The 9,989-nt window shown below is 50.1% G+C and overlaps 1 protein-coding gene across 1 annotated transcript in view; it reads left to right on the top strand.

Annotated features, from left to right (window-relative positions):
- LOC102038579 (syntaxin-binding protein 4-like) overlaps window positions 1-9,989 on the top strand; it is a 38,307-nt gene that overhangs the window by 13,325 nt on the left and 14,993 nt on the right. The window contains exons 6-10 of the mRNA XM_014308765.2: window positions 4,256-4,341; window positions 5,056-5,176; window positions 8,186-8,327; window positions 8,517-8,623; window positions 9,378-9,531. Of these exons, the coding sequence (XP_014164240.2) occupies window positions 4,256-4,341; window positions 5,056-5,176; window positions 8,186-8,327; window positions 8,517-8,623; window positions 9,378-9,531 (610 nt within the window). The remainder of the gene's footprint in view (window positions 1-4,255; window positions 4,342-5,055; window positions 5,177-8,185; window positions 8,328-8,516; window positions 8,624-9,377; window positions 9,532-9,989) is intronic.

Here is a 9,989-nt window from a genome sequence, read left to right as displayed (position 1 = left end):
TCCGGGTGCTGCTGCTGTTGGCCCCAGGGCTGGGGCAGCTCAGCAGGTGGGGTCTCACCTGAGGGGCAGAATCCCCCCCTCCTGCTGCCCATAGCAGGGCTCAGCCCAGCCCAGGGGGGTCTCTGGGTGCTCACAGCCAGGCTAGGTTCAGCTGTCACCCTCCAGCCCCCCAAATCCTTCCCCCAGGGCTGCCTGTGATTCCTTCTCTGCCCAGCCTGGACTGGGGCTTGGAACTGCCCTGACCCAGGCACTTGGCCTTGTTGTGCTTTATGAGTTTTGCACGGGTTGTGCTTTATGAGTTTTGCATGGTTCCCCCTCTCCAGGCTGTCCAGGTCCCTCTGGATGCCCCATCTCTCCCCTCCAGGGTGTGACCTCCCCACAGAGCTGGGTGTCAGCTCCAGGCTGGCTGGGGGTGCCCTAATTCCACTGGAGCTGTGTGAGAAAATCTGTGACGTTTTTGGAGTGCTCTGGGTTCATGGCTCCCACTCACCTGCAGGTTTGTTTTTTTTTTGAGACAAACCAGTAATTTCTGATGTCACAGGCTCCACTTTCTCCCCCAGCTGTGGTGCAGAGCTGAGGTTTCCAGACGCTGTGTAACCTTTGATGTAGGATTCACCCTTTGTTCTTCCAGGAACAAAAGGGCAGGACAAAGAGGCGTTATGAGATAAAATAACAATTTTCTGCAGGGAGATTGACCCCCTGTTGCTTAATCTGTAGCAAAGTCATCCTGGAGCTGGCTGCTGCTGGCAGACCCCCCATCCCACCCCGGGGCTGGCTGAGGCTCTCCAGGGCCAAGCTCTATTGCAAGCATCCTCCAGACCTCAAATGTTTGCATCCTAATGAAAAAAAACTGGAGAAGGGCTTGTTAAAATGAACTTTCCACCTCATACAACGCCACGGTTGTTGTTTTTTAATCAAGCTGGGCATTTTAGTCCTGCAGGCACCTGACAATTCACAATGTTTTAGTAAGGGTCAAATTTTAAATATTAAAGACATCTTCTGAAGCTTCTTGGTGTCTGAAAGCACAAAGCAAGGCCTGCTGGCATTCCTTCAGTGTGCTCGTTCATTAATCTGCAATGTTTGGGCATTGTCTGCCCGCGTCCAGCTCCTCCAAACACAGCACTGAGCACAAAATTAATTCCCATGAGACTGGCACCAGAAAGTGCTTTACTTTCTGCTGGGATAAATGTGTGCCTCAAGTTAGTCATGTGTTTGTGTCCCTGGTGGAACTGGGGCTGGCAGGAGTGACCAACAAAGCAGGAGCTGGGCCGGTGGCATTTGGTCACATTGTCCCTGGGCTGGACCCAGTCTCACAGCTCATTCAGGCTCCTGAGAAAATAATGATAAAGCTCCTTTGTGGATGAATTTCAGGACACAAAATAAACAACAACAAGGAGTTCTGAGCCCGTGCATGTCCTCACTTATGACAGTTTGGCAGCACGGGTTGGTGACGGGGTTTGCAGGGTCACAGAGCTGCTGCACCAGTTGCATTTGCATTGACTAAGAGGATTTCAGCCATTGTTTGGCGTTTATAACCTCCTCTGTGCTCTGCTGGATTATTATCTGAGGAAAATGGAACAATAGATGACCACAGAAATACCCAGCCCAAAACAAAACCTTAGTGCTGGTGGCTTGGTAAGCGCTGGGAATAATATGTGAGATTGCAGCGTGTTGGACCTGCCCCTGCAGGGGTCAGGGAGGGGTAAGGCCATGGCTGGGTGAGCTGCCAGTGAAACTGGTGTGAATCAGCTGCAGAAACACAGAGGCTTTACTGGGAAACTGGAATAATTCTGCTGAGATCCACCCAAGGCTCAGCTCAGGGATCAGCAAACCAGGGGCTGACTTGTCCTTCTGCTTTCCCAGAGCTTGTGGAATCATTTAGGTTGGAAAACCCTCTGAGGCCCTCGAGTCCAACCCTTAACCTACCACTGCCAAGGCCAGTTAAACCATGTCCTCAAGTGTCACATCCACATGGTTTTTGAATACTTCTAGTGATTCCACCACTTCCCTGAGCAGCCTGTTCCAGTGCCTGACATTCTTTCAGTGGAGAAATTTTCCTAATAATTTACATATTTTGGTGTCTTACATTATGAAACTGCCTTCTCCTCATGCACAGTAAGTGCAGGTCATGCAGGGCTGGCCCAACACAGCTGTCCCTTGGAGGGCCACCAAAAATGCCTGCCACTGTCTGAGGGGTAGATCCAATAAGGAATTCCAGTGCTTGGAGAATGGTTTTGATCATCCTCATGTCCCCCCTACTGTTTTATCACCACCATGACTGGGAGGTCACAGCATCTTCTGGGTGTCCTGGTGGCATCTTGGCTGTTCCTAGGAAGTTTGTGCCCAAGAGGTGAAAGCCAAAAGAGCTCCGTGGGACGTGGGGTTTCTGAACAAAATCGTGGTCCTTTTTTAAGGTCATGGGTTTGGTTGATAAAGACAATAGTAGTATGGATGCAAATATTGGGATTCACCAAGGCATGTCACTGAGCATTGTGTGACACTTGGGTTTTAAATTAGCATTAAATGGAATGAATAAGGCATAAATTTGATGGCAATATTAGATAAGGCATGCGCTGGTCTTTGAAGTTTGTTAATGAGCTGGTTGTGACTGGGAAGATGTAAATTACTGAGAGCATTTCCAGCAGGAACCTGAGGAGCTGATGATTCATTCATCATTTAATATTGTTGACTCTAATCTAGCCAATAACACCCAACATCTGTCCTGGTGAGGAACGCAGATGACGCAGCGTCTGCGAGTGTGTCACAGCAGTCTCCTCGCTCAGGGAACTTTGCTGTGGCTGGGTTCCTACAGGTTCACCTCTTGAGCTTGTCTGACTGTCAAGCCTGAGAGGGAGCCACTCATAACCAGGCTTTTCCTGGGGCTATGGCATCAGGAAGGCTCCTTCCCATGGGGATTCCCTCCTGCCTTCAAAGACGACATCTAATGGTGTTACTGTGGCCACTGAAACAACATTTGCAGGGTCTGCCCCACTGCCTGGATGCTTATTAACTGGCATGTGTAAGAAATTAGTCATCCTTGAGGATCTCTCTGCCAAAAGGTCAGATCCTTCAGGTGGGGATGGGGTATGGAGGGAGAGAACAGCCCCCATTGCAGAGGGACAGCACGAGAGCAGCGTGGCAGGGCTGGATCAGAAGGCTGCTGAACACGAGCATGAGGAAGATGTGATTCCTTTCCATGCCTCCTCATCTGCAAGGATGTGAGGGGCTCACAGCAGCTCAAAGAAAGGTTACAGAAATGAGGCAGGAGCTGGTAAATGTGGACAATGGTAGTTCTTAATGGAGTTCAAAAGCGCAAAAAAGGGCATGAAGAAAATCACTGTGGTGTAAAGGGAGTTCCAGCTCATCAAGGGCTCAACACACAGTGGTCAAACTCAACCTGGAACAGAGCATCTGGTGCCTGGGCATGGAGATCACTTTCCAGGGGATTTTGGGGATGAGACTGCATGCAGATCTTTGTGGAGGTGTCATACTGCAAGGGTATAGCTTGTGATGTTCATGGAGAGCATCATCATGGATGGGTTGGGAGAGTGGGCTGATGCTTCTGCAGGTGCCCCAAAAGCCATCTCCCTCTTTACTCCAGCAAGAGTTACAGGATCTGCTTTCTGTCCAGGAAAAGAGGAGGAAAAACAGAATAACCTGTATTTAACTGTCCTAGAAGGAGTCACAAATAGGCCAAGAATTTTTGGGTTATGTTTGCACAGTTACATCTCCTTCTGGCAGGGTTTAATTTGTGTGGTGTGTTTGCAAAACTTTTGAGCCTTATAGTTGGGTGAAAACATTCCCAGGAGGGTCCATGAGGTGGGGTGCAAGGCAGGATGCAAGGCAGGGCTCCAGTGTTCATCTGCCCTCTCTCAGGAATGACAGTTCTCAGTACAGAACCTATCCACAGAATCATAGGATCATTAAGATTGGAAAAGATCTTTAAGAATATGCCCCTTCCCAGCTCCTCTTGCCCTGTACACACTCCAGGGCAGGGAAGGAGCACTCTGGAGCTCCAGCCCATCACAGAAAAGCTGCACTGCCATGAGATTGATTATAGACCTGAAGCCTTGCACAACCTCTTGAAAGCAGGGTGTTCCCCTTGTGCAGGAGGAAGCTTTGTCTGCTCCCACAGCTGGAGAGCACCAGCCCTGCTGCCTTGGTACCCAGTCCCTGCCATCGGGGCTCTCTTGCCATATAATCATGTGGGGGGAGTTCTGAGCAGCAGCTGACTGCACCATGGTTTTGTTTGCAGGAGAGAGTTCTCTGAGCTGCTGGAGAAGTTTGGCTCCCAGAGCAACACGGGCTCAGCGCGGAGCTCGCCGGTCCTGCACGGTGGCAGTGAGTAGCTCAGCAGGGAACTCAAAGCCCCTCTCTCTGCTGAGAGAGTTTCCTTTATCCCAGTGTCATTCTGAAGGGGCTGTGGTTGGATTTGAGTAGGTGTTGGGGTGGAGGTTTGAAGAAAGCTTGTCCTTATTGCAGACCCTTGGTGCATGCAAGAGCGTGGCCAATGCTGCTACGGGGTGATCAAGGGAGGCTTGAATTGGGTCATAGCCACTGCCCTGATCCCCAGATTCTGCCTAACTCATGTGCTGGGCAGGTGACTCCATCAGTAAATGCAGCTATACATTTTTGCTCTGGATTTCAAGGCATTTCAGCAATAATTCATTTAAAGATCATTATTTTATTTTTCATTCGCAAATGGGAAATGGACAATGAGGTGCAACAAGGTTGACCTAACCAAGATGCCAGCACAAAAAGCCCTGTGTGCCTGGGGAAGAAAGCTCTCCCTACAGCTTGGCATCCCACCAGACAGCTGCTGGCCCTTCCCCTACGGCAGAGTTGTGTAGGGTTGGCAGAGGGGTGGCAGTCCCACGTTGGAATTGTTCAGCCTGAATGTTTCCCCTCCTTCAGCCCTATCCTGATGTCTTTAACCACCAAGTGGCTTCCCCCAAAAATCCAGGAGTGCAGCATCATCTCCCAGCAGCAAAGCAGGGGGGAGGGTGATGCTGGAGTGTCTGTGTGCCCTGGACTGACTGTGCCTTTGGTGTTCAGGTCGATATCTGGAGAGCACCTCCTCGGGCTCGTCCTCGCGCTCGCAGAGCCCGCTGCTGCTGAGCCCGGCCAACTCGCACGGCCCCTTCCTGGGGAGCCTGGCGCACGCTCCTCACGCACAGTACGTACACATCCCCCCAGCCCGGGCAGCAGGACACCACCAAATGTCAGAGGGATACACCCAGTACAGAATTACAGTGCTTGTTGAACAGTTTTGTTCATCCTTATGACCTCTCTACTCTTCTATCACCACAACGGTTCAGAGGCCACAGCATCTTCTGGATGTGGTGGTGGCATCTTGGCTGTTCCTGGGAAGTTTGTTCCAATGGGGGTGAAAAGGTTCCCAGCTGAGACAATGAATATGTCTGCACCATGCAGCAGCTCCTCTTCGGGGGGTGTACCAGTCCTTGGTTTTTCTGAGTCTGGATTGAAGGCACTTGAGACACAAATTCAAGTGTTTATTATTTCTTATCAGTAAAACAGTCTCATTACTGTGAGTTCAGCAGCTTTTCATTAGAAGGCACAAAATGGCCAACAGTCTCTTGTTACAAGGTCTTTTAAGACTAAACTATCCAATTAAGAACTGACACCTAGATTATTTTCCCTTTTAACCCAATAACTGATCCCTAAGAGCCCACAATGGGGACTTTTCTGCCCAATTACAAAATGCCACCCAAACCTATGGAGAAGGAGGAAGAAGAAGCATGAAGAAGAAACCCAGGACACCACCCTGTGCCCTCCATCTTGCTTCCATCCACAAGATACTAAAAATCCCCAAACCTCAATTTCTCACCAAGTGATGCACCTACACTGCTCTCTATAATCTATTTCACACTTTTGTGGATTCCAGTCTAGCTTGAAGTCTGGGAAACTTTCTCCATGGATGAGGGTCAAAGTCAGTGCTGCCCTGGGGGTCAGGGCATCCCAGAGCAGACAGAGAAATATTCCTGGTGCCCTGGGTTTCCACACTCTTCCTCCCCTCTGAATCCCAGGGAGAGGCCATGGTTTCCAGCCAGCTGAGAGGGCCCTGCACATCACCTTGTAAACCATGAGCAGAGTGTTCCTGCAAGGCTGGTGCTGCTTTCAGGAGGTGTTTTTGGAGCTTGTCTCCTATTGCCCTGCTCCTGGCACTTTGGCCCCATGCTCCAAGAGCACCAGCACCTCTCCGTGCAAACATCCCTGATGCCCTTTGCTTTGGGGTCATCAGCCTGCAGTCACCTCATCCTTTGGTGGCCAGAGCATCTCCCAGAGTGTGTTTCCACGTGGCCATCTGCCCTGGCACATTCCGCACGGTCAGAGGTTCGGACAGGCTGAGCTGGTTTTTCTGCAGTCTCGTCCCCAGGGCCCTTCTCCTGAGGGACAGCTCGGAGGCTGTTCACAGTCATGGAATGGGGACCATTTGTCCCCAGGGCTCCCAGCTCCCCTCCTTTGCCAGCACAAACAAGCCAAGGCACTGGTAAAGAGAATCAGCCCTCACTGCAGAACCAGTAAATCCTCTTGCTAAATACCAGCTTATTAGGGATTTGCAGAGGACAAATATTTGGCACCAGAGGTTTAAGCTGCTTGCATGGAGTGAGAGACCCACACAGAGGAGACACCAGATCATCTACTTGGCAGCTGCTTTGTTCAAGCCATCCTCACTGTGCTCTTAATTCCCCTCCAGGCTGAGGTGTAGAATCCAGAATGGGTTGGGTGAGATGGAACCTGAGATCATCTCATTCCAACCCCTACACTGTGGGCAGGAAAATGGTCATTCAGACTAGAGGGGCCTCCTCCTTGGTGGCCTCATTGCCATGCTGTGCCATGTTCTGCTTGTCTCCATGCAGCTGCCAGGCCCCAGAGGTCCTCCCCTGGAATCACAGACCACTGGTTTCATCTGAGCATTGGTGGTCAGCTGTGAGATGTAATTTGGGCCACAGGTCTTTCCATGCATGTGGCTGCCACCCCTTCTGCTCACCACAGGTTGTCCCCAGGCTGTGACTTCTCATTGTGGCATCACCTGAGGTCCTGTCCCTCCAGTGAGCAATGGGAGCTGGATGCAATGCAATCTCACCACAGTCAGTGCCTGAGATTCTGGGTTGAACATAGCATTTTAATGCTGTATTTCATGACTTCATTTCCCTAAGACTGTTCACCTTTAAGCAATGTTTTTTCATAAGACTATGGCCCATGCACCCCTTCCCCTGGGGTGTGTGACCACCAGGGATGGCATTGCTTGGGAACCTGTGCTGGTGTCACTGTGGGGCATGGGATGCTCAGCTGCTCTTGTGTCTGAAGTTGTAACATGAGGAGCCAGTGCAGATTCTTTGGGCAGTGGCTGCTGTGGAAATAAAGAAAAGCCAGCTACACCCACCAGCTGCACCCATCCCATTTGGAGGAAAAGGTTTGCTGCTCCTTATGCACCACCCCCAACCCACCCTGTTCCAGTGCTGTCCATGGGAGCCCAGTGAAATCTCTGCTCCCACAACTCTGCCACTGCCAGACCTCCCTGCTGGCACAGAGCCACTGCTGTGCCTGGGCCTTGGTGGCCTGTTGAGTCCTGTCCAGCAGCTCTTGGAGGGAAGGCTCTAGCCTGTTTGCTGCTCCTTTCCATCCTGACAAAGCCACCTGCCACAGCAGCAGCTCACAGTGTGGTGGGTGTTGCTGTAGAGGATGCCCATTTCTTAGGGCATCTTGCATGATTTTGGGTCCAAATCCTGGTTAAGACACACCCAGCTGTTTTCACTTTGATGTTTCCTAAGAACTGCTTGATAGCTGATCCATCTGTAAATTGCTGTCTGGTGATTTAGTTGGATTCAAGCAACAACATGTTGATCATTTGTGTGCTTTTGGCTATAAAACCAGAAATGCCAAATATATTCCGGTTAAATCTTTAGTTTCTTCTCTAAACAAGTATTCCCCTATTGGGGATTAGGGGAAGTAGTCACTTTAACAACACTGAACAATGTCTGCCAAAGAACAGGAGGCCTCACTTCCCCTTTCCAACAGTGGGTGGAAGAAAGGATGCAAATAAAAGGCTGGGAGAAGGTAGAAGGATCACACATGGAAATAAATCCGTGCAGTTTGTTCAGTGATAGGAGAAGATAACCCAGATCACCTTGAGTCACCTGCTGACTTCTCTCCCTTGCAGCTACTCCATTGACTCAGGAATCCAGAGCATTTCTGTAGCAAACTCCTCTGGCTTGGGGCTGACAATCAGTGGTGGATCCAACAGGCCTGACGGGCCCATGATTTATGTCCAAGAGCTTTTGCCAGATGGGGACTGTTACAAAGTAAGTTGGTGTGGAGACCCTCAGGAGCTCTGCCATGGGCACCTTTCCTAGAGGCTGTGGCTGTTCTGAAGCAGCTTTTCTAGGAGTAGATGCATAATTGCATGGACTAATGAGGATTTGTGTTGCAGGAGAAGGCTTTGGGCAGAGATGTCCCTTCTCAATGCTGTGTCTTTCTCCCTGTTTGTTTAGGATGGTCGGCTCCGACCTGGAGACCAACTCATTGCTATCAACAGAGATTCTCTGGTGGGCAGCACACACGAGGAGGCCAGAAAAATAATTGAAAAAGCCAAATTCAGGTAGGCATAGAAAGTGTTTCCTGTCATCATCAGGGGCTGCTGAGTCTTAGGCAGAGCACTTCATACCAAGGTTTGGCTTCAAGGGCACTATTAGCCCTAAATGATTCTTTAAGGTGGTCACATCAGGAAATCTTGAAGGCATGGATCATCCTGAAGTGTAATCCAGACCTTCCCAAACTTCTGGGCCTCATGAGTATCTCCTATCACTGCCCAGCAGAGCTTTGAAACAGAACTGAAGTTAAAAAAAGGGAAAAAAAGGAGACTCAGGAGAGACCTTATGGATCTGTACAAGAGGGTGGAGCCAGGTGGGGATTGGGCTTTTTTCCCAATTAACAAGGGACAGGACAAGAGGAAACAGCCTCAAGTAGTGCCAGGGGATGTTTAGATTGGATATTAGGAAAAACTTCTTCATGGAAAGGGTTGTAAAGCCCTTGGCACAGGCTGCCCAGGGGAGTGGTGGAATCACCCAGAAGTGTTCAAAAGCCATGGAGATGTGGCACCTGGGGACATGGGTCAGTGGTGGCCTTAGCAGTACCCAGGAAATGGTGGAACTCAATGATCTGAGGGGTCTTTCCCAACCTTAACCATTCCATGATTCAATGGAATGCAGCTGGTGGAGATCCAGCTGCACTGGTGCAGGCTGCTCAGGCTTAGGTGAGGTTATCCTGGAGACAGAACCACAAGCACGGGAGCTCTACAAATTTGTGCCTTTTGTTTGGTTAATAAGATGTTGTGTGTTTGCTGTTTGTTGAAGACACGAGGGAAGCACAGAAGTGGCCTTTATCCCTGGGAGGGGACGGTTACATCCTGGCCTGTCAGTGCACAGCAACAGCCCATCCCCACCTCCAAAGGCTGTGGGAAATGGCCTGAGCTCCTGCAGGCTGAAGGTCCACGTGAGGTCCCCAGAGGTAGGTGGAAATTCATCTCTAAAGGGATATGATACCAATCCTGGAGACAGATACCAATCCTGGGATCTTTCCTTGATCAGAGAACTCTTCTTTAGGGAGTCCCTTATAATACTTCTGGAAATCCAGTGGGAAGTCTGTGCTGTTGATGTATTTACCTGCAGGCAGATGTTTTAAATCTGAAATAATCTCTTCTCTCTTGGGTTTGAGACAGAGATGGATCTGTGGAGGTAATGACGGGAGTTTCATCTCCAGGGCCTGCATTCAGACCTGTTTCAAGAGTCTCAGGTTTAAAAAAAAAAAACAAAGCCCTTCTGTGGATAGCAACCTGCATCTCATTCAGCACCAGTCATAGGGCTGGAAGGGATCTCTGGAGTCGGTTTGATCTAGGCTCCTAGCCAAAGGCAGGCACAACTCTTTATTCTTCAAGCCCTCTGATGAGGATGAATCCCCAGCATTCC

Source organism: Geospiza fortis, unplaced genomic scaffold (genome assembly GCF_000277835.1).
Source record: "Geospiza fortis unplaced genomic scaffold, GeoFor_1.0 scaffold114, whole genome shotgun sequence".
In the NCBI taxonomy this organism is placed as follows: Eukaryota; Metazoa; Chordata; class Aves; order Passeriformes; family Thraupidae; genus Geospiza; species Geospiza fortis.
This window is presented reverse-complemented; position numbering and strand designations above follow the sequence as displayed.